The sequence below is a fragment of the Canis lupus genome, chromosome 30 (genome assembly GCF_003254725.2).
Source record: "Canis lupus dingo isolate Sandy chromosome 30, ASM325472v2, whole genome shotgun sequence".
NCBI classification, from domain to species: Eukaryota; Metazoa; Chordata; class Mammalia; order Carnivora; family Canidae; genus Canis; species Canis lupus.
In genome coordinates, this window is record NC_064272.1 from 34,082,140 (window position 1) to 34,107,899 (window position 25,760).

Genomic DNA, 25,760 nt, shown 5'->3' on the forward strand with positions numbered 1-25,760 from the left:
TGCAAAATATTCAGTCATCCGGGAGCAAACTAGCTCAGCACTGCAGAGAGGCGGGCAACTCACAGACCAGTGTGTCCAAAATACCTTTCCTTTTCTCAACCTACAACTCCTATGCAACCTTAAACACCCAGGACAAACATGATTTCTGAAAGCCTTCACGGATACCCCCGTTTCTGGGCCCTTGTAAAAGTTGCCATATCCCCCCTTCTCATGACCCCCACAGTGTGCTCTCTAGGCCACTATTTATTAATAACATTGTTTTATCATTGTTCCCATCATTTGTTTTCCCCACTTGAGTGCATTGCTTGAGGGCAGGGACCGTTTATCTCTATATCCTTTGTCTCTAGCCTTGGACACTGGGTATGCCCTGTTTCTATTGAATTTCTGGATGGGTGAATAGTCTTGGCTTAAATTTCAGAGCTAATTTTCAGATTCCGTTCACTCTACTTTTCTATTTAGGGAGAGGAAAGTTTTCCTTGAAAGCATCATTCTTTTAGGTATTCAGTAACTATTTATTAAGCACCTAGCAGTGACAGTTACTTTGTTAGGAGCCAGGAATACAAAATGAATCAAACTTGATCTCTGCCCTCAGAAAGTTCACAGTCAGTTTGGAGAATAAGGCAAAGCAGCAAATGGATAACAATAAGGTAAGGTGTTGAACCTGGTTGTCAGAGATGTAGGCCACCCAGAATTTAACCCACTTTGTAAGAAAATTCAGATAGAAGATCAATGAGGTGAAGGAAAAACATGCAACCTTGAATTTGAAGTATCAATAGATTTCATGATGTATTTTGTCTTTTAACACACACACACACACACACACACACAACTTCTTAGCTCTGTTACTGAAGGGATCTAAACACAATGACTAAAGCATTAGGACTAAGCACCCCAAGCCTCCAGATTATGGTCTCTAAAGAACACTTCCCACTAAAAAGAACTAGGGCTCTTTGGAGTAATGGATGACTCCAGATTTAGGAAAGAAAATGTACAAGGTGAGTCAGGAACATTGTCTTATATCATGAGAAAGCAAAAGAGGGGCACCTGGGTGGCCCAGTGGTTGAGCGTCTGCCTTTGGCTCAGGTCATGATCCCAGGGTCCTGGGATCGAGTCCCGCATCAGACTACCCCCAGGGAGCCTGATTCTCCCTCTGCCTATGTCTCTGCCTCTCTCTGTGTGTCTCTCATGAATGAATAAATAAAATCTTTAAAAAAATATATGTTTAAACCCAAGTTTACAACAATATTTTTTAAAAAGGAAGACCTTGTTGGTCTCCTACCTTATTGGTAGATACTAACTTTACTTTAAAAACTGGTAAGTAAAGTGAATGAATCAAACATTTATCCTGCAATCAAATTATACTTCAGGATAATCATATGGTTGATGAGGGGCAGTTTCTTTTTATAGGAGCATTCAAGCAAATAGATGAAGGCATGACAAAATTAAAATATCACCATTTTCTAGCCCCTAATGAAATTCATGAGTCTAAACAATGATCATCAGTGACTGCTAACATACAAAAGGAGAAACATCTAGACAGTATGTGCTTCCTCCTGGATCAGTGAAGTATTCTTGACCCCCCCACCACCACCAAAAAAAAAAATCAAGCCTTGAGTTAATCAAGCTCCAAGATCTAACAATTTAGCAATCAGCAAAATCCAGACTGTGAGAAGCTCTAAGGACAAATAATTTTCTTAATAAATAAATGTGGGTGTGGGCGTGAAGAGAGAGAGAGAGAATAAGACATAAAAGAGCAACCTAATGGATCTTATTTGGATCCTAATTCAAATAAACAATTTTTTTTTTAAATTATGAGACAATTGAGGAAAGTTGAGTACAGATTGGGTATTTGATGACATTGGAAATTACTGTTCATTTTTAGGTGGGGATTTTAGTATTGGTTAATTAAATGATGAGGTATCTGGAATGTGCTGCATAATACCCCCACTGGTGGTGGTGGCCGAGTAGAAATGGGTGGGGTAAGATAAAACAAGATTAGCCCTAAGTTGGTAACTGCTGAAGCTTGATAATGGGCACATGGAGATTCTCTATACTGTTTGGTCCACTTTGTATCTGTTTGGCATGTCTCACAATGAAAAGTTAAACCAACTTAATTCATGTTGTCTCCGCATGAGATAGTTGCCCTTGCACCCCTACAAAATCATTAGAATCACAAACATCCAGGCTGGAAAGGAGCCAGGGATCATTTATCCAGCCTTCAAGCATCAGTCCATAGATGAGAAGACCGAGTTCTGGAGAGGCCCAATGACATGGCTAAGATGATGTGGTGACATGAGGGCTTTGCTTCTCTGCCCCTGGGCATGTGAATCCCGAACCCAGTCTCATCCCCCCTGCTGCACCCAATGAAAGGTGGTTTCACATCAGGTCCTGAGTTGTCTGGCCTTCTTCATTTGATCTCTAATATAAAATATTCCAAACACATAGAAAAGATCAGAAAATATGACATGACTAAAGTCACTATCCAGATTTTTGAAATGTGAACATTTTCATATTTTCTTCAGATTTTTTTAAAGGTAGTAAAATGTGATAGGTATAGCTGGACTCCCACCTGACCCTCATCTCCCTCCCTCCCTCCCTCCCATCCTCCCTCCCTCCCTCCCTCCCTCCCTCCCTTCCTTCCTTCCCTTCCTGCTCCACAGATAACCATTGTCCTCATGGCATGGTGTGTTCTTTCCACTCATGTTTTTATATTTTGGCATATCTTTACTTGAATTTAGAATTGTTTTATATTTATATTTGACATAAGTAGTATCATATCATGTATTTCCTTTTGCAACTTGCTCTTTTCACACAACATTGTGTTTTTGAGATTTATCCAAGCTGATACATAAAGATCCAGCTCATGTATTTTAATGCCCACATATAATTTCATTATAAGAAAATGCATAGATTTTTTTTCTTTATCCATTCCCCCAATAATGGACAGGTTATTTCCGGTTATTTCTGCCACTCCAAATAACGGGACAATGAAAATCTCCATATACATCTCTTGGTACTTGTCTAAGAATTTCTCTACAGTATATACCTGGAAGTCTAATGACCAGGTCATAGGGTTGTGTTACTCCTATTTTACTAACTATTGCCAAATGCTCTGCCAAGTAGGTGACACAAGTATGCTCCCACAAGCGGGATTTGACAGTGCTACTCGTTCCCCATCCTGGTGGAAGCTTTGTATTATTTAACTCATCAAAGACTTGGCAATCCAATTCCCAATTCCAATGGGAATGAAGTGTTCTGTTTCACTTAGTTGTCTTTTATGTTTGCATCTCCCTAATAACTAGGGCACTTTCACATGTATTACTGGCTATCCCTTTCCCTTCTACCTGTGAATTACCTGTTTCTGTCCTCTACCCATTTCTCTGGATTGTTTGCTCTCATGCACTGACTTGCAAGCATTGGTTACGTATTCAAGATACCACTCCTTTGTCATACATCCTGCATGTATGACATGTCTTTTATTTTTTCATGTCTTATAACTTTATGGCATCTCTTGATATACAGGTATGTATTGATTTATTTTTTTAAAGATTTTAATTACACATGAGAGATACCAGAGAGAGAGAGGTAGAGACATAGGCACTGGGGGAAGCAGGCTTCCTGCAGGGAGCCCGATGCGGGGACTTGATCCAGGACCCTGGGATCACACCCTGAGCTAAAGGCAGACACTCAACCGCTGAGCCACCCAGGTGTCCCTATATAGGTGCTTAAATTTTTAACATAATCAAGTTGATCTTTCTTTTTCTTCACTATAGCTTTAACTTCCTGTGCCCTGTTCTATAATCCTTTCCCTCCTCATGCCCCTAAGGCTGTTTTCCAATATTTTATCCTTACAAGTTTAAAGACTTTAATTCCACTAGAGTTTATTTTTGTGGAGGATATGAGGTAGGGATCCATCTTCTCTCCATAAAGATGGCCTGTTGTCCTAGAACTACCCACAAATGCTTTTCTCCACTGACACAAAATGCCACGTGGGTCATAGTTGGATTCTTATTTATACGGGGGTCTATTTATGGGATTCATTCTTTTCCATTGGTCTGTTTGTCTCTGAACCCACCAACTGCTGACTGTAGCTTTACAATGTCTTAATCTCTGGAGGACAAGTCCTCCTTTCTTATTCCTCTTCAAAATTATACTTGCTATTTTTCAGACCTTTACTCTTCAGACAAATTTTAGTGTCGGTGTATCTATTATGTAGAAAACATCCTAGTTGGATTTTGTTTAATGTTGCATTATAGGTTTCTGGGAAAGACAGCATTTGAAATAAAATTGGATTTTCTCATCAATGAATATGGTATAACAAATGATCCATGTAGGTCTTTTCGAAAATATTTCCTTCAATAAAAATTTACATTTTTCTTCATAAAGGTCTTGTGCAGCTTTGCTAAGATCTATTCATGAGTAGGTTTTGTTGCTATTGTAAATACATTCTTTTATCTTACTTTTTCTAATTGGTTATTGCTTATGAATAGGAATGCAGTTGATTAATGAATATTTATCTTGGATCCAGCAACTTGGCTAAACTCTTATTTGTTTGTATATGTTTTATGTATACATCCATATTATCTGTAAATAATTACAGCTTTTTAAAAGTTATTTCACTCATTTTACCTTGTTTACTCTTTTATTTTTGTCTTAATACGCTGGCTAGAGCTTCCAGAACGATGTTGAATAGAAGCAGTAATGATTATTCTGGGGTTTTTTGTTTTTTTTTTTTTTTTTCTTTCTGACTTTAAACCAATGCTTTTAAAACATAACCACTATTATTGGGCCACTGGTCTGGTTTAGCTATCCATTGTCAGGTTAAAGACACTTTCTTTCATTCCTAGTTTGGTGCTTTAGGAAGAGTCATGGATGGGGATTGAATTTTGTAAAATGCCTCATCTGCTCCTTTGATTGATAAAACTAAGTATTCTGGGTGTGCTGGAAAATAATCCAAGTTCTTCAATAGTTGTAGGGTTTGATGGCTCAAGCTTGCAAATTATGCTGTTCGCGCCTTCTACATCCTTATACATTACTCTTGGCTTGATCTACCAGTTTCTGTTAGTGGGATGTCAAAGGCTCCTGTTCCTCCTTGTAATTTTGTCAATTTTTGCTCTGTGTAATTTTAGGGAATAGTTCTGAGCTTGGGAGCTCCCTACCCTGCCTTTAAAGCTTTTATATTTATGACATTAAAGGATTCCCCTTCCTTCCTTTCTTCCATCCTTTCTTCTTTTCTTTCTTCTTTTTAGGTTAAGCTAGTAAAATTGTTTTCAGTTTAATTTTATCCATCATGTCTCTGTGTCCACAAAGTTAAAGGGAATCCTTATTAGCCTGCTGTTTCATTTGCTGGAATTGAAAATTCCAGGCCTGCTTTTTTCAAACCATGTAACCTGTTGTCAGTGAACGCTTGCACCAGGCAGCTATCATATCAAGGAGAGACGAAGCCCCGGTCCCATCTGACTTTCATCTGGCCTCTACAGTCCAGAAGGTCCCCAGAGCCCACTTCTGAGCCATCAACCTTGCCCTCTTTGATCTGCCTGGGAGAGAACGGAGTTGGAGTCAGGGTGAGCACACCATGTTTTCTGGGCCCTGACTGAGGTCACCGATCTCTTCCTCTGCCCCTGGTATTGCTTCTTTTCAACCTCTGGCTGAGAAAGTTCTGTGAGGGTAAGCATTAGGTCTTACCGATCTTTGCATTCCATCACCTTGAACCATGCCTATTATATTAGATTTTCACTACAAATATGTTGGTTGGATGGATGAGTGGAGACAAGGATAGCTTGACAGATGGGTGGATAAATGGATGAGTTCTAGGTTCTCAAGGGAGGAGGCTGGTTTCCATTTTTCTTGGAAAAATGAGAAAATTTTTCACCCATACTGTTGAAGGAGCAGCAGCCCTCACCCTCTGGATTCTAATTCTCCAAACATCATTCAGTTCTGCCCTCCCCAAGAGTACGCTAGGGTTTTAAGGGGAGAGGGAGATGTGATTTGGGTCACTCATGGTCTCTTGCCCTTTCTGAACTTTAATTGTCCCATTCACAAAATCGAGGGCTCAGTATAGATACCTCTTCAAATACCAAAGGTCCAATTTTAGTGTAATGTTTAAAAATACTGAATGAGGGTGGCACCTGGGTGTCTCAGTCAGTTGAGCATCTACCTTTGGTTCAGGTCATGATCCCAGGGGTCCTGGGATTGAGCCCCATTTTAGGCTCCCTGCTCATCAGGGAGACTGCTTCTCCCTCTATCTGCTCCTCACCCTACTAGTGCTGTCAAATAAAATCTTTTTTAGGAAAAAATATTTCGTGGGTACTGGAATTTTTTTAGAGTGTATTTTACAGTTATCCTAAGAAAAATAAAATGGTGCATAACCATGTAAATTGTTAAAAGGTTTAACCATGTTTGCAATACTTTACCTTATAAATAATGTTCATTTTCAAGCATGGTGTTCTTGAAAAAACAAAAAACAAAAACAAAAACAAAAAGTATACTCCATCATCATAAAATAATTTGGTGGCCAGGTTATAGTATTTAGCAGTCTTGCTAAGGATCTGTCCAGCTGCACTATCCAGAGCTGATCTCTATACCTTCTCAGACACCCTAAGATTAGGAGCGTCACTGCCTGTGCTGCAATTGAGCAGCTTATGGGGAAAAGGGGACAGGCAGGGACTCAGAGAGGCCAGGAGGGGTGGCCTGGTCAGCTGTGGCCTGGGATGACCTGAACGTCTGTACCTAATCTGACAGGGACTTAAAGCATGAGAGCTGCCTTCTCACAACCATGCCCCCCCGTTTTGAAAAAAAAATCTTCCTGCTTTGAGCAAGGGCAGAGTTGAAAGAACTCGGTAAGTCTGTTCACTTCGGGGCTTCAGTTACGAGCATCCAGATGCCCTGCTGCCAGAGAAATAGGATCAGCTGCAGCAGGGGAAAGCTCAGCATTTATTCACCAGGACCGCCCAGGGCCACCGACTTCCTGGGCGCTGCCCTCCGGGGAAGCTAGTCTAGCGAGGCAGATAGGCAGGTGCGGCGAAGTGTGGCCAATGCCAGGATCGATCGGGCCTGCGTTTCTGCAGGGAAAGGTTAGTGGGGACTTGGAAAATGCTGTCAAGGGGGTGAGGAGGAGACAGAGGTGACCCTGGGGGTCCTGCGGAAGCAGGCGGTCCCTTGGCTGTGAGGGGGCCCCTCACCTTGGACTAGAAGAGCGCCTCACAAGCGTGCAAGTGCCCAAGTGCCAAGGGATCAGCAGAGGGACCCATGAAATGCAGATTCACCTGCAGCGGGATGGAGATTTGGGGTTTCTCACCAACTGGGTGAGAAGCAGAGGAGGAAGCACGCAGGACAACCTGCCTGGAGAGGCTTGGCGAGTTGTTATAAGGCACAGTGGTAGTGACAACAGGCAGCAGGCAAGGCTCTTGGGGCTGGTGCCCAGGGTTGTGTTGCCACCAGCGCTCACACAAACAAGGGGCTGTGTGGTCTCCCCACCCTCGACTGTGAGCATCCGTGATCGAGACCAATTCTTGGCCAGCTCTAACTCCTTGACCATGCCCGGGAATTCTGGGTACTGCTTTCCAGAGGTTACCCCCTCTTCTCAGAAATGGTCGTAGCCACCTCTGCTGGGACAAGACTGGAGGTGAGCGTTCTGATAGACCGGTTCCTGTTCCTCTCATCGAGGCCTGCAAGCCCAACTCCTATCTCAGCACCGGCGGGCAATCCCCGGGCGGGTCCTGGGCACACCCAGAATTTTCTGGCCAGAGCCCCCCATCTGGCCCTCTAGCCCTCGGCTTCAATGCATAAATGTGGAGAGGAGTGTGATGTTTTACTGAAGTCCACGCAATCAATACAGAGCTGTTAGCCACACTGCGGCCTCAGATCAGCATTCCTCCTCCTACCTGCTGGAAGCTTCTCCTCCAGAAGCCTGAGTGGACATCTCCGCCAGCTGGACAACCCCTCTGTGCATGCGGTCCAGCTGTCTTCCTAGACTAACAAAGACTGTGCTTTTTATCCAATTGTAATTCCTTTTTTAAAATGTTAAATTATCCCTTTTGTGTGTGTGTGTGTGTGTGCAATCGTGATTTAGAAGGACTTTGACCAAATAAGGAGCTGGAAACCATGTCAGTCTCCAGCTTTAGGAGACAATTCTCTTAAGGGGTGCAGGAAATCCCAGAGCCTAGGGAGCACCCTAGCCCAGCCCTGCCTCCCCAGGGGCACTGGCCTGCATCTCCTACCGTACCCCTTCTGCAAACACCCCTTTGTGAACTAGAGATTGAAGTCCTCCTTACAACATCTAACTTTAAATTTAAGATGGTGTAGGTTTCCAGAGTCCAGATGTTCACAGACACTTGAAGTTCTTTCCATCTCATCTTTTTGCCAACAAATTTTGCACTGACGGCTGTCTTAAGACTTTGGTGGACACCTGCGGTCCTCGCCTCAGGGAACGTTGTCCTGTCCACATGTCCAGAGGAAATCCCAACTCCTAACCGCCACTCCTCGGAGTTTGGGGAGGCATGGAGCACAGTCCCCCCTCACCATCCTGCAAGATCACACCTTCAGGGGTCTTGATCAGACTTTGAGGGGTTGGGGGCAGCACGGGAAGTGCTTTGAAATGAGAAGAGCTCCTGTTTAGGGAGGACACAGGACATCACCCAGAATCCAGGCAGGGCATGAGGGTGATGGACAGTGGCCCCAGGCCTCTTCTTGGGGAGGACTGACTGACCAATGGGTGGCGGGGGGGGGGGGTGGTGTGGAGGCAATTAAAACACAACAATCAAACCAACCTTTAAATAGCAACTTTTAAAAATATAAAAACAGCTCATTACAATGACTTTTCATTTTCTTTTTTTCTTCAGGAATCAACTTTCTTCTACCCTCACCCTCCCTTGTGGCTAGAGCCTTAACAAGACACGGCAGATGAACATCTGAGACCCAGAGAAAGACAGAGAAATACTCTAGAGGGCCCCTCCCCAACCTCGGAAAGGTACACGGTGCCCGGGCCAGTCTCGGTGGCCTCTGGGTCACGACGGGGGAGCTGCTCGCCTGGAGCAAGATCACTGAAGACCAGCAGTTTCCACTGGGGCCCCTTCCTTCCTTCTCTCCAGAAAGAATCACACATTATAAAATAATCCATAAAAATGCAGTATCAAAATTATCTTCCATATGCTACATCCACGGAGAGCCCACCACCAGGACTCACACCGGCCTTTAGCTTTTCCTTAAAAGAAGAAGAAGAAGGAAAAAAAAAGACCAAGAAAACGGGGGTGTGGGGGGGTGCGGGGGGGAAACAAACCAAACCCAAATCCTAATACCTCGGAACATTTTGGTACCAAAAGAGACAAAGCACAAGGAGTGGCCACAGTGTCAGGATCGGCGTCCCCACCCGACCCCCCGGGTCCCCTCGGCCCCACTGTGCTGCCCAGGGCCGGGCCAGGGGAGACCATCCCTCGGGACTCACAACCCAAGTGGGATGATGACACTCGTCCCCTCGGGGGAGAGAGGAGGACGGGGATCAGAGGCAGGAAGGGGGGAGAAGGCATTTTATAAAGGACAGCGATTCTAATTCTTTTTATTCAAATTAAAAAAAAAAAAAAAAAAAAAAGCACCCACATCAGTTGCTAGTTTGCTCTGGTAGCTCCCTGAGCTGAGTCGCTAGGCTTTCCGCTAACTTTTTTTCCTTTTAAGGTTGTGTCCGAAGATCAAGAAGGGCCAGGGGTGGAGCTCCTTTGCACCTCCACCTCTCATCACCGTGACCAAGTGCGCACCAAAGAGAGAGAGAGGCCAGAAGGAAAGAGAGAGAGAGAGCGGGACCCCTGAGAGAGAGCGAGGGGAGCGCAGGAGGCCGCAGAGGATCCAACCTTCGTCAGCCCGGGCTGGCCCCACGCACGCACTGCCCGGCCGTGGGCGCAGCCCCCGCGGGTCCCGACAGGCCCTGGGCAGCCCCCCAAGTCCGCGGGGAGCACAGGTGCTGGGGGGGCCCCTCCCGCTCAGTCTGGTCACCTGCAGTAGCTCCCTTCCTCTGCTCCTCGCCCCCCTCCATTGGGCTCGCCCTCCCCGGCCTCCCCTTCTCAGATGGGGATGTCCCTTAAAAAAAAAAAAAAAAAAAAGCCACCACCACGAGTGGGTTACAAATACAGCAGGCGAAGTACACGGCTAGCGCTTCCCGCTAGCGTTCTCGGTGGGAAGGGGCCTCCTCCCCCACTGACCAGTCCGAGATAGACGAGTCTGTTATTTACATTTTTTCACAAATGTTGTGCGCCGCACAATCGGGGAAAATGAGGTTCCCCCCCCCTCCCCCAGCACAAACACGTGGTCCGCTCCGGTGTCCCCGACCCAGGGCGGGGTGGGGGGGGGGACAGAGCCCAAGAAACGGGAAGGAAAGACGGGAGATTCACGAGGGGGGGGTCCGTGGGGGGCCGCGGCCCCAAGCCTCCAAAGAAATCTACTTGTAGCATCTGCCAGGGTTGTGGACGGGGGAGGAGAGCCATCCCTCGGAGTCCGTGCCCGGGGGCGGGGGTCCAGGGCGCGGAGGGCACGCCCTCTCGGCCTGCCGGAGCGCAGCCCTGGACCGCCCGGCCGCCCGCCGCCAGCCTCCGCCACCTCGGGGCCCCTCGCGGGGTGGCCCTGTCACCGCCGAGTCCGTTTCTCCCGGAGTCTGACAGCCCTGTGAGAGTCCTGCTTTAGTAGATGACCTCATAAACCGTGGCCTTCTTGTCACCAGAGCCTGTTACAATATATTTGTCATCCGCCGAAATGTCACAACTCAAGACAGACGAGGATTCCTTGGACTGGATGGCGGAGGCGGCGAGGACAGGCGGGAGGGTGGGGGAGGGGGGAGAAAAAGGCAGGAATTCACTTTCTTGGAACTCAGCACGATTCCCAAGCGGATGAGCTATCCGCCTTTCACCCCCTCCTCTGCAGGTGGCCCCGGAGCTCCAGCCCCCAGTGCGCCCAGCAGGGCCTCCCAATGCAGCCTGCAGAGGCACTTTCAGGACAGATGCCCTGTCCTCCGGCCTTTCCACCAGGGAAAGCTCATTAACGGGACCCCGGGTATCTCAGAGTGGTATGGCTCCAAAGAGGACACCGGAACACGGCCTTCTCCTTGGCGTTTACCTACAGACAGGTAGGAGCACTCGCGAGCAGGGCGCGGGCGTCGGCGGGCCAGAGCCTCAGCCTGCCGAGCTACGGAGAGACCTACACCCGACCCGAAGCATCCAGTGTAACTATGGAGACTCTGATGGCTACACGTGACACACTGGACGCCACACACTCCCACCCAGTGTCGACCCCCCAGAAGCGGCTTGTCGGCTGGGAGCACACGAGCACAGTGTTATGTTGGGACCCAGATCCTGAAAAATCATGAAAAGCCTCTTCCCGCTCTCCCACCTCTTTCCAGACCCTTCCTCTCCTGCCCCTCCTCACTCCTTACACTGAGGTGTTGAGATGAAGCACAGACTTACTTGAACACCAGGTAACACTGCTCTGAAAAGAGCCGACCAGTGCCCCTGTGAGTGCTCAGTGCACAGGCCAGAGCCAAGAGCATAACTTGACTCCCCCTTGCTCTAGAAATCCTACAAGCAGCACCCCTCTACCCACTTAAAAGCCCTCGCCCTACGTGTCAGACGCCACGGGCAGCAGCGTGTGTCCCGCTGTGTGTCCAAGGCCTTGGCTCTCGGAACCCCTTCTGGACCCCCCATGAGGTAGGGGCTGGGAGGGCCCAGGGCAAGTCCTGCTTTGCCTCCCACCACCCCCATCCCCATGGGCAGAGCTCTGGGGCGCCCGGGTGGTGTGTGGTACCTGGAATATGCTGGCTCCGTACGGCGTCCTCCAGGCATTGAGGAGATTGTCTTTCCCAGTGCTCACGAACCACTTGCCTGCAGGCGGGAGGCAAAGGGAGGCAAAGGGAGCATCAGCTTTGTGGCTCGCTTTGTGGCTCACACCCTGGAGACGTGGTGTGAACTGCCAACCAGCGCTGAGCTGGACTCTCGGCTGGCAGGGGGCATTTCACAAGCGACACCCCTGACTCACAGACACCCACAGGACACCTTTCTCTGTAATCACGGGGGAGGGGAGGCAAGGGCGCGGCCGGGATGGGGAGAGGGAGGATGTGCAGCTGATCACAGACATCACGCTTCCCCACAAGGTACATTTTCGAGCCATCAGTCCGCTGACCCTTCTCGGTTTTGCTATCAGAAGGCGGCAGAGGCACTAGAAACAGCAGCACCCTGAGGCCTGGAGAGTGAGCTGCAGCTGGGGGTCGGCAGGCACGCTGCCAGGGCTCGGCTTGTGCTAACGCGCGCTGCCCCCCCAGAGCCACGGAGGGGCCCGTGCCTGGGGTTGCACAGCCGGTCAGCAGAGGAGACAGCCGAGCCTCCCAGCAGCCTCAGCGCCTGGAGGAAGGGCCGGGAGGCTGAGCGCTGTTCCTCTGCCCCAGGCCAGCAATCGCTGGCTCTGACCTGGCCCCCTGGGCATTTGGTATCCCCTGGATGCGGACAGGGGGGCAGGGCAGGGGGCATGACAGCGGTCGGTCGGGGTCAGGAGGCTGGATTCCATCCAAGCCACGGCTCCCCCGGGTCCCTCATCCACACAGCGGGCAGGCCAGGCTGCCCGGGCTCCCTGAGGCTCACCGCAGTAGGCGAACTTGAGGGACAGCACGCAGCTCTCATGCAGGTGCAGCTGGTACTTGTCAGGCTTGGTGTGGTGCAGCACCTCCACGTTGCTACTCTCCATGCCCACGGCCAGCCACTCCCCGGTGGGGCAGTAGCCCAGTGAGAAGATCTGCAAGGGGTGGTGCAGGCTCAGCTCCCTGGCCCCACACCCCGCCCCACACTGGGGCCCCAGGGGCCTCTCCTCTCAAAGACCCCCGGAGCGCAGGGGCCTCCTGCCCCCCCATCACCTCCCCACGTGCCCTTTTCAAGGCCAAGCACCCCCTTCTCCGTCATCCCCGAAATGCCTCTTAGGGGCGAGGAATTAGAGGTTCAGAGATTGCTGACTAGAATGTAAGCGGCAGAGCCAGCCTTCCAACTCAGAGATGCCACAGGCATTTCTCTTTCAAAGTTACTGTGACTTTTGCCTTCCTTAAAAAAAAAAACAAAAAACTGAAAAAAAAACACTGAAATATTACACACATACAGCTAAAATATTTAAATGAGTAACACAAACGATGACGGAGAATCAGGCTCCCCAATGCTCATAAGACATTTTCTGAGCCAGGCTACGGCTAAGGCTTTGAGAGGGACCACCTTAGGTGCTCACGCCAGACCTACAAAGGAGCTACTACTATGCCCATCCCACGAGGGAGAAAACCAAGGCCACAGTGCTCAACAACAGAGCCGAGAATCGGATCTGAGCAGCTGGGTCGAGTATGCCCAACTCCAGGGCCTTGTCAGTTCTACTTTATTGCCGCTTCCTCCAGGAAGCCCTCCAAGCTGGCTGAGGTTGGTCTCAGGTCCATCTGCAATGGCCAGCTGTGAGGGCCCCCTGTCCCCTGACCCAGCCATCGGGACCCCAGAAGGGAAGGGAACACGCTGCCCTGGGGGAGGGGAGGGGAGCGCTCACCTGGGACGTGAAGTCATGCTGCTGCAGCTGCCGACCCTCCCGCAGGTCCCAGGAGCGCACGGTGTTGTCCAGGCCTCCAGTCCACAGCTTGGTGCCATCATGGGAGATATCTATGCAGCTGGCCCCATCCGTGTGGCCCTGGAACTGCCTACAAAGGCCAAGCAGGGAGACGGGGTGAATCCTACGGAACCGACTGCCAAGCTGGCAGCCATCCAAGGGAGCTGTGTCTGAGCAGAAGAGAAAACTGAGGCGCAGAAGGGGGTGGACCATGGTGAGCCTGCAGCGGAGCCAGGCCTGGGTCTCCTCCCACAGGCAGGTCCTCTCCCCCTGCCCGGGCCGGGCCGAGGCCACACACAAGCGGGATGCTCCTACGAGCCACAAAGACAGCCAGTGTGTACCGACGGCCGACTCGGGGGCAGGCACACTGCCCCGCACGGCGCGCTAACTCCGAGGACGGCCCTCACCGTGCCCGCTTCACAGACGGGAAACGGAGACCCGGGAGCTGAGTGACTTGCACGAGGCTGTAACGGGGGCAGTCACACTGGGCCGCTGCTCCCGAGGCCCCGCGATAACCACCACGTGACACTGCTCTGACCTGGTCCCCATGCCTTCCCTCCTTCCTCAGTCCTCCCCCTCTGCTTGTCTCCACTGCTCTGAATTCCACGCTCCCCTCTTCCCAGAACCTTCTGCAGCTCTCCTCCATCCTCTGCCCAGGCCGAGCACCCGACAGGTGGCCGCCCCCTCGCACAAGGCAGGCCAGGCGGTCTCCTCACCCAGGTGTCCTAGCCCACCCCGTTGTGGCCACCCCACGGCCATCAGCCCCTCGGACAGGCCGGTCCCCATTACGACCAGCGCAACCTTCCCGAGCACGAGCACCCCCTGCTCCCCATCGCAGCCTCACCTGACAAGGGTCTGGTTGTGCAGGTCCCAGACAGCAATGTTCCCGTCACTGCAGCAGGAGAAGCAGACTTTGGCGTCGGGGCTGATAGCCAGGGCATAGCAGGCGGGAGCCGAGGACGTCAGCTCGGCCTTGATGCGAGGTGTGGGCGAGGCCAGGTCCCAGATGGTGAGCGTGCTGGCCTCGCCGCCCACGATGAGCGTGCGCCCGTCGGGGAGCAGCTTACAGGAGCGGATGTAGTTGTCCCTGTTCTGGAGGGAGAAGGGGGCAACGTTGAGCTCGGGCCACCCAGTGGCACCAAGCACTCTCCCCGCCCCGGCTCACATCCGGCCCTCACTCACGGCAGGTGTCAGGCCGACCCCTCCCTCATCCACAACCCTTCAATCTTTCATGCATTTCGTCACAAACCCCAGAAAGTTTGGAATCATCTCCACTTAAAGATGGTAAACCCAGGCCCCAAGAGGTCAGCCGGCTTGCTCCGCGGCCCGGCCAGGGCTGCCCCTCCGCCAGCCAGGGAGGCCTGTAGTCCCGGGTCCTCACCAGGCAGTCCAGCTGGGAGATGGGGCTCTTGCTGCCCGGCTGGCTGATGTCCCAGATCTTCACGCAGCCCTTGCCACCGGTGTAGACGTGCCGCGTGGGGTTGCTGATGGTCACGGCGCACACCACCTCCCCGTGGCTCAGCGTGTTGATCTGCCGGGCATGCCGTGGGATGCCGGGGCCGGCCAGGGCGTCGTGGGGGAAGGGCACGGGCTGCATCTGCCCATCGGCACTCACATGGAAAGAGTACGCTCTGAAAGGGCGAACGTCCCTTGTGTCACCTCCGATCCGCTCAGCCGCCAGAGTCCTGCCCAGGTCAGACAGCACCATCCCGACTGGCCCACCTCCAGGCCCCAGTCCCCAAATCTTAGGGAACCCAGTAACCCCAACCTTCTTGGCCTGACTCTCCCAAGGGAGGGGACTTGCTTACGATCCCAGGCTTGACTTCTGCTCCTGTTCACACACCCTCGGCTCCAGACCATGTGATTAGCCTCACATGTGCCCTGGAGTGTCCTTTCTTACCATCTACGAATCCCCCTGGGAAGGGTTCAGCTTGAAGGTGACCCTTTCCTTTACGAGCCCAGGGGTAAGAGGGAGGGAAATATGTCTGCTCCCCGAGGGTGAATCACGGAGCCTGGGGTGAGCCAGCACCGTCTTCCCGCTGTTTAGGGCACCGTGGGTGCCCGCTGGGGGGTGTTTCCAGCAGCTGAAACCCAGAGGAGCTCCTGAGGCCAGGGCAGCTCACATCACTTGGCTATGGAGGCCCTATCCGATGCAGCGTTCCCCAACACCCTCGCCTCCCATTCAGCAGGAGCCCCAGGGCTGATGGGGAGTGTGGCCAGGCAGCTGTTTCCTGGGGCTACCACCTGGTCTGGGAGCACCTCTAGAGGGCAGACAGCTTCTCAGGTAGTGGGGACGGGGGAGGGGGATTGTGTGCTTTCCCCAGGCAGCATGCAGTGAACACAGAACTTACGGTTTTCCACCAGGAATGGAGGCGAGGCTTGAGGGCAGGCCGGTGGCCCGCATGGGAGGATGAGGGTCAAAGCCAACCTGTAAGTCAAGACAAGGCCAGCCTTTAGTGAGGGAGGCCACCACGCGTCCCGCCCCCGGCCTCTTCCTCACCACATCCTAGGTCCTGCCCACACAGAGCTGCCTCTTCAAGACCCGAAGACAGCCAAGCAGAGGAGGGCCTGTTTTCCCTCTTGCCCCGGGCAGCAAGTGTCTGGCCCAGGACAGGTGGCAGAGACAGGGGGCAGTCCAGACCCCCCAACTCTGAGCCAGTATTCTTGATCCCCACACCCTCAGCTCTCTGGGGCAACCCCACTTCATTCCTGCCCCTGGCATTCAGTAGGCCCATCACATGGGGAGGAGGCCGCCCAGGAGAGAAACCGTCTCCTGGAAAAGAGCCCCTCTCTGCCGACCCAAATCTGAACTCATTCTTGGTATGCGAGCAACCTCTTTTACCAAACCCAGGCTACGTGGAAGTCACTGGACTCATGTTGGGGTTCCCATCCCCACAGAGCCCAGAAAAAAGAGGGAGCAGCCCCATTTCTCAGATGGAAAAAGACACCCCCACCGGGTAGGCAGGGTGGGAGGGCTGAGTTGTGTGATGTCACAAGACGACTACCGGGGTGAGCAGGGGGTGGGGATCCAGGTCTACCGACCCCAAAGTCTACGTTCCTTTTCTTTTCCTAATAAACAGTCTATCCCAGAGGCAGCTGCCTAACAACCTCCACCACCTCCCCGCTTCTTGCCCAGTCCCCCCAAAAGGAGCCAAAAGGTCTACGTACAGCTCCAAAGCTCACCATTGGCGATCGGCCATAGGCGGCGGCGGCGGCGGCGGCGGCCGCGCTCATCTGCGGCGGGATGTTGTGCAGGCTGGCGTAGGCGCTCGGGCTGGTGAGCGAGCCGTTCATCTCGTGGTGGCTCATCATGGCAAAGGGGGCCGCGTAGGAGCTGGTGATGGAGATGGGCGTGCGCAAGGCCGAGGCTGCAAGGAGGCGGACGTCAACCGGGGGGAGACCCTCAGGGGGACCGTGCCCGCCCCTCCCGACCCGGACAAAGCTCGGGCCACCACGATGCCTCCCAGCCCAGCTGCAGGTCTTCTGCACTCGAAAGCTGCTTGTTCCAGGCAGTTGGACTGAACCCATCAACCTGGTCCAAGGTCCAGGTCCTCACAGTCCAAGAAGGTTCAAGCTGAGGGTGGTGCCCATCTCTTTTTACAGAGCAGGACACGGAGGTCCAGAGAAGGGGGTTGGCTCAGAGTCTCACGGAACTAATGATGCAGATGGGGTCAGACCTTGGGGGTCCTGGCCCGTCTGAAGCTCCTGCCACACGCCGAGTCCAACAGTGCCCCGGAAGGCCCTGCCACCAGTGTTAACACACCAGGTGTCCACGTCCTCCTCAAACCTGACCACGGAGTCTCCTTGGAGGCGGGCCCTGGGCCCCAACTCCCACACACTGCCTGGTGCTCCAGCCGGTCCATGCAGCTCTGACCCCGACCCGGGGCACACCCCACCCCCCCAGCACGGAGACCCAGCCCCATCGTGCCTACCCATTATACCTATCGGGTCCATGCCTGGAGGTTTGCCCGGCATTGACCGGAGCCCTGGGGTCGTGCTGGTGCCTGGAGTCGGGGCATCGTTCCTCGGAGTAGGTGTATTGGACTTGAGCCCAGGGGTAGAGGATTTGTCATTCTGAAGAGAGAAGATCGGAAGATTCCTTTCTCTCAAGAGCTGGGCACTTGGGAGCTGGCCACAACACCCAGTGCCAGCTCCAGTTTGCAATCTCCTGCCCAAAAGCCCCTCAATTCTCACCCAACTTTACGTGGCAGGGACTACGGTGATGGTTCCCATTTTACAGAGGCGGTAACCGAGGCTTGGAAACATGAACTGGTACCACAGGGCCCAGCCAGTGAGTGGGGAAAGCCAGTATCTGAACGGGGGGGCCACACCCCAATCCGTGTTCTCTGTACTCCACCCCTCTGCCCTCCAATTACGACCACTCCAGTTTGTCCCTTTTCTAGAACCTTCTTCCTCCACCCCACCTGCCCTAGCCCTCTGCTTCTGCGGTGCCAGAGGCAACCCCCACGTACATGACCAAGGTCTTTGGTCTTGGAGGAAGGTGTGCTGCTGGAGGAGGCTACTGAGGCAGGGCTGGTGGGGGCATCCTTTTTCAGGCCTCGGGCCTTGTCCAGCCCATTTTCAGGAGGGGAGTGTGCCGGGCTGACCCGGGGCGTCGCTGGGTCCTAAAAGCACAAAGGGTGCAGAGATGCAGTAAAGGCAACAACCAGCCGGGAGCCTTCCCTGCACTGGGGACGGGAAGGGAGTGCACACACTGATGGGGAGAGCAGTTTGGCTGAGAGGGATGAGGGCCCCAAAGCGGGGACGACTAGTTCTCACAAATCTGGTCTCACCCCTTCATCCCACAGATGGGAGACAGGCCTGGCGGGGGTTGGGGACGGTGACCAGCCCAGGATCAAACCCAAGTTCAGGACTCCAAACTGGGCAGTGGGGCCTCAGGACCCCTACAGCCTCAAGGTTCCAGGGGGTGGTGGGAGAATGGAGTGGACCTGGAGGACCACGGGGAGCAGGAGCTGGCCCTCGCCGGAGATCTTTGGGGCGTGCTTGCGCTCTCCCCCCGGGTTTTCCATCCCAGGAACCCCAGCCACCATGCAGCCAAGCCCTGCCCTCCTCCTCCTGACCAGCCTGATGCCCCGACACCAGAGGCCTCGCCACCCCGCTCAGGCTGCCAGCAGTGTTGGTACAGCAGCTGGGACCCAGCAGCTCTCAGTCAGGGGAGAAACCGCCTGAAACCACCCCAAACCGAGCATACTGTAGCCTGGGCCCGTCCGTGCTCACCTCGTTGGAAACGTCCACCACCAGATCGTCACTCTTGTCTCCATCACTGTCCTGCACCCCGAGAGAGGAGCTGGTCAGGGGGCCACCCTCACCACACCCCAGACTGAGCCTCAAGCACCCCCTGCTCCCACCAGCTGGAATCGGAAGCCAGAGCCAAGCCCTGCAGTCCACGCCTTCTCCTCTCTGGTCTATCAATACGGGCCTTCTACTCGCCCAGCCCCCGGCCCTGTTCCAGGTCACCTCTCACACCTCCTGGCTGCCTCACCCACACCTGCCCCGTTACGGTACTTCTGAGCCCCTTTAACTTGGCTCCTTCCAGAAGCTTCACAGCCACCATCACTGACAAGGAAGTGTGCTAGCCTCATGTCAGGGCTTCCGCCACTCCATGCAGGAGGCGTGATCAGCCTCGTCTCCCAGAAATGCAGCCAAGGCACTTGGGGAACCCGTCCAGGGCCACAAGCGGCAACGTGGCTGGACGGGGCCTGGCATCACATAGCCCCCTTCCCTCGGTCTCAGCTCTCATGCTGCACAGGCTGGCCCACTGTGGGGTCAAAGTGTGGGGGCACCAGGGACGGCCCCCTGGAGCAGACCAGGGTCTGGGAGGGCCATGAGGGGAGCACGGGGCCGCCCTGCCTGCCTGTGCCCTGGCCCACAGCTCTCCCCTCAGCCGCTCCCCGTCCTGGCTGTGGCCCTGGTGCTCACAGCCCACCCTCCCCTGGGTCTCTGACTCGCACCCACAAGTCAGGCCTGTGGGTTGTCCCGCACCCCAGCTCCCTCAGACCCAGCGGTGGCCACGGTGCCCCTACACGTACGTATCGGCTCAGACTATCCTTCTCCTCTGCTTTCCGCTTCTTGGCTTCCATGCTGTAGTCTGCAGAGCCCCGGTGCTTCTCACTGGCCCGGAGGCTTTCTGAGGGCGACACGGAGTTATTCTGGAAACAAGAAGGAGATTCAGTGTGAGCACTTCGTGCACATCGTCCCATGAGGTCAGTGGAGGTGTGTGTGTCCTGCTACGCTCCCCTCCATCGGAGTCTCGCCAGAGCAGCCTTCCCAGCTCTCCAGAATGGGCCTCCCCGGAAGGGTGGGCGCCCTGGGAGCAGCACAATTCTCCTCTGTAGCCATGATGCTGCCATGAAGTGAATGGACCTGCACCGAGCTCTCTGCCTTCTGGCCTGTGAGACTGTCTGTTCTGTGGGGGCCGGATCACACCTCCCTCACCGCCCACCTTGGGCCGGCCACGTATATCTGCTCGAAGAAGGGACAAGCAGAATTTGCACCGAGTCTTGAAAGATGGGCCTCTGCTGACACACAGGGGCCACATGCCATCCTTCATCGGCTGGACCCGACCGGAATGGGGAGCCTGATGGGGAGCGGGGACGGCGGGCCTTCTACATGCAGGTGGACAATTTGGCATTTTGCGTGCACGTCCTACTGTTCCACTGCCCGACCTCCAGCCACTTCAGCGAAGCAGCAGGGTTATAAAGAAACAAAACCTGCAACTTCGTGAAGCCTCTCCCTCTGAAAGGTGGAAAAGGCATAAAGGCAGGCAGGAGAACACCCCACAGAGGAGGCGGTCGGCTGGCTCGGGGTGCCAGGAACGGCGCACGTTGCACGGGGCTGCGGGGCCAGGGAGGGAGGAGCCACCACTAGGGGTACCTGCCAGCAAACCCGCGCCCCCCAGGGCCGCAGAGCATCAGAAGCAATGCCTCTCTAGGTGCCTGCTGGGGTTTGCTCCTTTCTAAGAGACCAAACTCTACTTCCACCCCTTTTTCCTGAGCACCTCCCCTAGATGGGGCCTGGGGCTGGGGGGCCAGGGATGGAGGAACGAGCCAGACCCAGTCTCCGCTCCGGGGGCTTACGGTACCCAGACCGCAGGGCGATGCAGGCCGGTCCAGCCGCATCCCCACGCGCACGGACGTGCAGGACACGGCCACGGCGGGGACGCAGCGGGACGTGGGTAGAGAAGGGCACCCCGAGGCCCCTCCCGTCTCCCCCACTTTCCTGGAGGCCAGAGCCGGCGTTTGGGGGGGCCAGGGTGGGTGGAAGGGGAGGCGGTGTGGGAGCCAGCCGCACAACTTCATTTCCTTTCCTAAGCCGGTTTCTGGGCAGCCCTTCCCTGCCAAGTTTCTGCCCGAAGCAAATTAAAATGGCAGAGTTATCAAGCCTTGAAGAAAAAAATTGGAGCTTCTAATGGAAGCGCGGCCCAGCCTTCCCGAGCCTTCCCCAGCCTTCCCGAGCCTTCCCCGCAGCCGCGCAGGAGCGCTCGGCCGCGATTCAATTAGCCGCTGCGAGCCCGAGCCCGGCGGAAAAATCACTGCATTTCATTTCATTTCCTCCAACGGTGGCCACTGCGCTAAGCAGCAGGCTAGGCCCTCTCCCCTCTCCCCACCCTCCCCTGTCTTCTCGCCCCTCTCCCCCTTCCCCTTCTCTCCCCTCCCCTCCTCTCCTCTCCCCTCCTCCCTGGCAGGGGGAAGCGGCTGAGGGCGAGGGGGCCGCTCAGCCGAGGGGGCCGCGGCTGCTCGAGGGGGCCGCGGCTGCTCGGGTTTCTCCTCGCGACCCGGTACGTGGCTGGGAGAACAGCGAGCCCTTTCTTCTCCTGCAGTCAGGCTGAAAACCCTCGCTGCTACCGGAGAGAGTCATGTCAGGCATTTAGCGGCATCGATCCAGCCCGCCTCTGGCTGGCAGGCGGCCAAAAAACTAAGTATTTTTTATTGCTTCGGCGAGGCAAGGAAATATGAATGAAGCTACCTCTAATTGGACTCCAGACTAACCCCTCTGGGACCGCTTCCAGCCCGTCCAGCCGTCGTCCCCCCCTCAACCCTGCCCGCCACCCCCTGCTCTGCGCGGCCGCGGCCCTGTCCTTCCTGCGGGGGCCTCATCTGTTGACAACCTGGTTTGCAGAGGGCTGCTTACTGCAGGCTGCACGGCCTCCGCCACCAGGGCCACAGGCACACAGGCCCACCGCTGCCTCACCCGCCCCGGGGCCCCGGATGGATGGGGTCTGGACTCACTCTCACTGGGCTCTCCAGGGACCCCAGGGTGCCCCCCTCGGCTCCCAGCCCGCCCTGCATGGGTGTGGACGAGGGAAGCTCGGCTCTTGGGGGCTCCCCGGGGGGCCTCTTTCAGCAGAAGGCTTTCACGGAGGACTGGGGTACAAAATGCAAACAGCAATGGGGAGGACGACAATGTGAAGACAGAGGGTGTCGGGCCTCAAACCCCCGTGTCACTCGCAGCGGCTACTTGTTAACCGGGTTACCTCCTGATGCTGGGTTCTGCTACAAGGCTGGCTGGGTAGGAATATGCACGTGTCCCAGATACAGACACTGAAGCTCCGAGACCGGGCGTCCCATGAAGTGGGTCCCCCTGGGTGACCAGACCCCAGGCCTGGAGGAGGTCCAGTCCAGCCCCCACTCCCACCGAGGCCAAACACCTCCCCAAAAATGCCACCTCCTGAGGATCAACATTTACTTAAAAGCAATCAAAACGGATTTTCAGCTTCAGTTTTTCCCTTCCCAACGTACCTAGCCATCGCCGGGCCCAAACGTGCACCCGGATTCCTGAGCACATGGGCAGGTGGAGAGGGGAAGAGAGAGCACTGTTGCTAATTGGCAGGTTAAAAAAGTCAGCCTGGTGGAGGGCCGGGAGGGAAGGGGGTCGGGAGGGAGCTGCCCGAGGAGGCTGCCGTCTAGATGGTTAGTTAACTGCCTGACCTTCCAAGCCCTACTTAACACGAGGTAATAACCAAAGCCATCCTAACAGATTAGATGGCCCCAGATACAAGGACAGCGATGAGGAATAAAATAGCTTTGCTAATCGCTGGAGGATTTTTTTTATCCAGACTCCACTGCGCTTATTCAGAAGGCTTATTCACTTGAAACAGAACCTCTGAGCCTCAGTGTGATCAGAAAGATTTACAACAAATCTCAAAGCTGGCAGACACGCAGACAGCCTGGCCTTAATGCTTGCTCGCTAGCACTTTCTTAAACCAAGTTAAAGCCCAGAGCAAGGAGAAACCTCAGGCGTTTGGAGGAAGTGGGGAGTTATAGGATCATAGGGGAGGCTGCCCGCTTGGGAGGAGGGAAGCAACCCTGCCCAGGACACAGGGCCCTGGGCCGCCCGGGGACTCCACGGACTGGCCAGCTGCCCTCTCTGGTTAATCACCTCTCCTAAAAAAGAGGGTTAGAGCTCACTTAAAGCTACCCGTTTGCCAAATGATGGAAGGGAAGCCTGGAAAGATGACAGGTTCCCCCCAACGGAAGGTCACTCTCAGCAGGTGGCAACTCCTGTTTCATGACAACCACCACCCCACCCCTCCAGGACCCCACGCGGTCCCCTCTTCCTCCCCCTCCTTCTCCTCCTCCTCCCAGCACCCCAAACACACTCCAAGGCTCCCAAGTGCTGACACTTACCGCGCTGGATTCTCTTTCTTCGGGGACCGAAGGCCCGGACAGGAGGAGGGACAGGCCCCCCCAAGACAAAAAAAAAGACAAAAAAAGGGAAAAAGATCAGTCTCATGCAGCTGGCTTCTATGCTTTGCTAGTTCATGCGTTTTAAAATGGGCAGCAGTCCTAGCCCTCTGAGTCATTGTGGGCCAGCCAAGGCAGGGCCATTAGGTGACGTTTCCCACTTTGAAAATTAACCCCCCCCATTCCCAATGCCCCCCCCTTGGCCAGCAGTCCCGGGTGGGGTGGGGGCCTGTGGCCTGGCTCTCCCTGACATGCCAAGAAGGGCACGGAGATTATCGGTCAGCCCTTTTTGCAAGCCACAAGTTTGGAAAGGGTCATGCTACGCAGAACACCTAGCGGATCTGGGGATTGGGATCTGGGGATTGAGAAAAAAACAAAGAAAGGAACCGTGGGAGGCGTTTTTGTTTTTTAACTAACGCCATGCTGCAGGTCTTTGCAGAGAAGCCCCGGATTATTCTGCGCAGCCGAGCACGAGCTCCCCGATTCCCCTCTCTGCTGTGCGGAGCCCCTCTTCCTCCGCCAAGTGGACATACAGCATGGTCTGCTTCCCAGGTTCTGCTACCACCCTAGCGCGCCCTGGCCTGGGCCGGATGGGGTGGCACCCGGGGGTCCTGGAAGGCACTGGCCCTATGCCCTGGTAGCTACGGGCCAACCAAATCATGGTGTACACCTGCAACTTACACAATTTTGTAGGTCAACTATATCTCAATAAAACTGGGAAACAGGGATCCCTGGGTGGCTTAGCAGTTTAGCGCCTGCCTTTGGCCCAGGGGCTGATCCTGGAGTCCTGGGATCGAGTCCCGCGTCGGGCTCCCTGCACGGAGCCCGCTTCTCCCTCTGCCTGTGTCTCTGCCTCTCTCTCTCTCTCTCTATGTCTATCATGAATAAATAAATAAAATCTTAAAAAAAAAAACACAAAAAACTGGGAAACAATATCTAAGGGCAGGCCACATGAAGTGGCAAGTTTTGAAATCGGCCTGCGAGGGAGCCATGACGGTGTCCTTCCCCAACAAACCAAGCCCTCCTGGGCCCCCCGGGGTCCTCCTGGCGAGGGCCTGGTGAAGGAGGCTGGGGTTCCATTTCCAAGTCTTTCCAACCACCTCCCTGCAATAGCGAGATCGCTACTTCTGCTCAAAGGCCGTCGACTTGCAGCTCTCTCCCCGAACGCCAACTGTGTACCTTTCCCAAGGCACCCGCGTTGGTGGGACACATATGCTAAGTTAAAAGCCAGGATCTTGGCCCCTGTTCTTTGAGGACTAATGATGAAACCTCCTCCAGGGGTAGGATATAGGAGGATGGCAACCAAGGGCTCATTCTGGGGAACTCTCGCTCTTCAACGCTGATGGGAATTGGAAAAAGGCCCCCAGCACAGACTGGAAGGCGTCCTGAAGGAATAGGACTGGGCTGGCCCTTTAAGGATGGGCAGCGTGTAGCTAGGTGATGGGAGGGTGCTGGAGAGTTCTTCCGGAACAGAGACCGCCTGCCACGGAGCAGGGATTGGAGGGTGGGGCTCTGGTTTCCATGTTCTAGGCACTCAACAGATGGCACCTAATCTTTTGCTAACTCCTGGCCCCAGGCTGACAACACTTGCTGTGTCCCCTGGCAGGAAGACCGACCGGAGGCCCCCCCACCCCAGCCCCGCCCTCTGTCCCAGCTCTGGGCCGCACCTCTGTGGTCTAGTTCATGGTGATTCTTCTCGTCCTTCACCGTCAGGTGGGCCTGGCTGCCCAGGGCACCGAGCGCCAGCAGCCCGGAGCTGCTCCCCGTCACCGGGGGGATCCCTGGAGGCTGGAGACCTGATGGGTGGGGTGGTAACTGGACCGGGGGGCCGTGCGTGGCGTGGGAGAGGTGCTGTGCCTGGAGCTGCTGTTGCTGCAATGAAGTGGGTGGTGAGCACAGCTGAGCAGGGACAGCGGGGGAGGCCGCTGGAGGTGGGGGCGGGGGGGCGGGGATGCCCTCCCAAACCTCTGCCCCCAGCTCAGTCCACATGCTTTCTGGCTGAAGGAAGTCCGTTAACTGAGGGCAATTAAGGCACAAGATGTCGGTCTTCAAACTCTCCACCTATCCCTCCCCCACCCCTCCAGTTTTGGGACGAATTCCTCAGGGTGCATTTCCAAGCCTGAGATAAATACAGCATGCATTTAAAAACCAAAGAGTCATCAGGGCTCCCTCTCTGGGGCGTGGGGGGGGGGGTCCAATTTTAAGTCAGCCGTCACACTTGCTCATGCTTGCATGCCTTTGAACATTCACAGCCAGTGGCTCCCAACCCTGAGCCCGTATCCTGGGAAACCTCCCTAATTCTCAGGAACTCCAGACCGGCTAGCCGAAGCCAGGGCCAGGCCATAGAAGAAAATTTCCGAGGTCAAGGGGAGAGCTTGGGGCCAGCGGAATGACAGCTAATCTCGCCGGACATCAGAGCGGAGAACGGAGGAACAGGAGTGGAGGTTTGGATCTAGA

General features: G+C 54.5%; 1 protein-coding gene across 20 annotated transcripts in view; it reads right to left on the minus strand.

The window, feature by feature from the left end:
* Positions 1–25,760, minus strand: part of TLE3 (TLE family member 3, transcriptional corepressor) — a 93,485-nt gene that overhangs the window by 37,745 nt on the left and 29,980 nt on the right. For 6 of the 20 annotated variants that reach the window (XM_035708768.2, XM_035708771.2, XM_035708772.2 and 3 more), the window contains exons 7-19: positions 24,971–25,175; positions 23,247–23,263; positions 19,650–19,769; positions 18,838–18,888; positions 18,072–18,224; positions 17,532–17,673; positions 16,768–16,967; positions 15,951–16,027; positions 14,981–15,230; positions 14,444–14,691; positions 13,543–13,690; positions 12,612–12,762; positions 11,782–11,858 (exon numbers count right to left, since the gene is read on the minus strand). In XM_035708768.2, coding sequence (XP_035564661.1) covers positions 11,782–11,858; positions 12,612–12,762; positions 13,543–13,690; positions 14,444–14,691; positions 14,981–15,230; positions 15,951–16,027; positions 16,768–16,967; positions 17,532–17,673; positions 18,072–18,224; positions 18,838–18,888; positions 19,650–19,769; positions 23,247–23,263; positions 24,971–25,175 — 1,839 coding nt within the window. Of the gene's footprint in view, positions 1–2,361; positions 2,419–8,765; positions 10,773–11,781; positions 11,859–12,611; positions 12,763–13,542; positions 13,691–14,443; positions 14,692–14,980; positions 15,231–15,950; positions 16,028–16,767; positions 16,968–17,531; positions 17,674–18,071; positions 18,225–18,837; positions 18,889–19,649; positions 19,770–23,246; positions 23,264–24,970; positions 25,176–25,760 lie in introns of those variants that run through there. The other 14 variants (XM_025472319.3, XM_025472324.3, XM_025472317.3 and 11 more) reach the window with 10 other exon arrangements.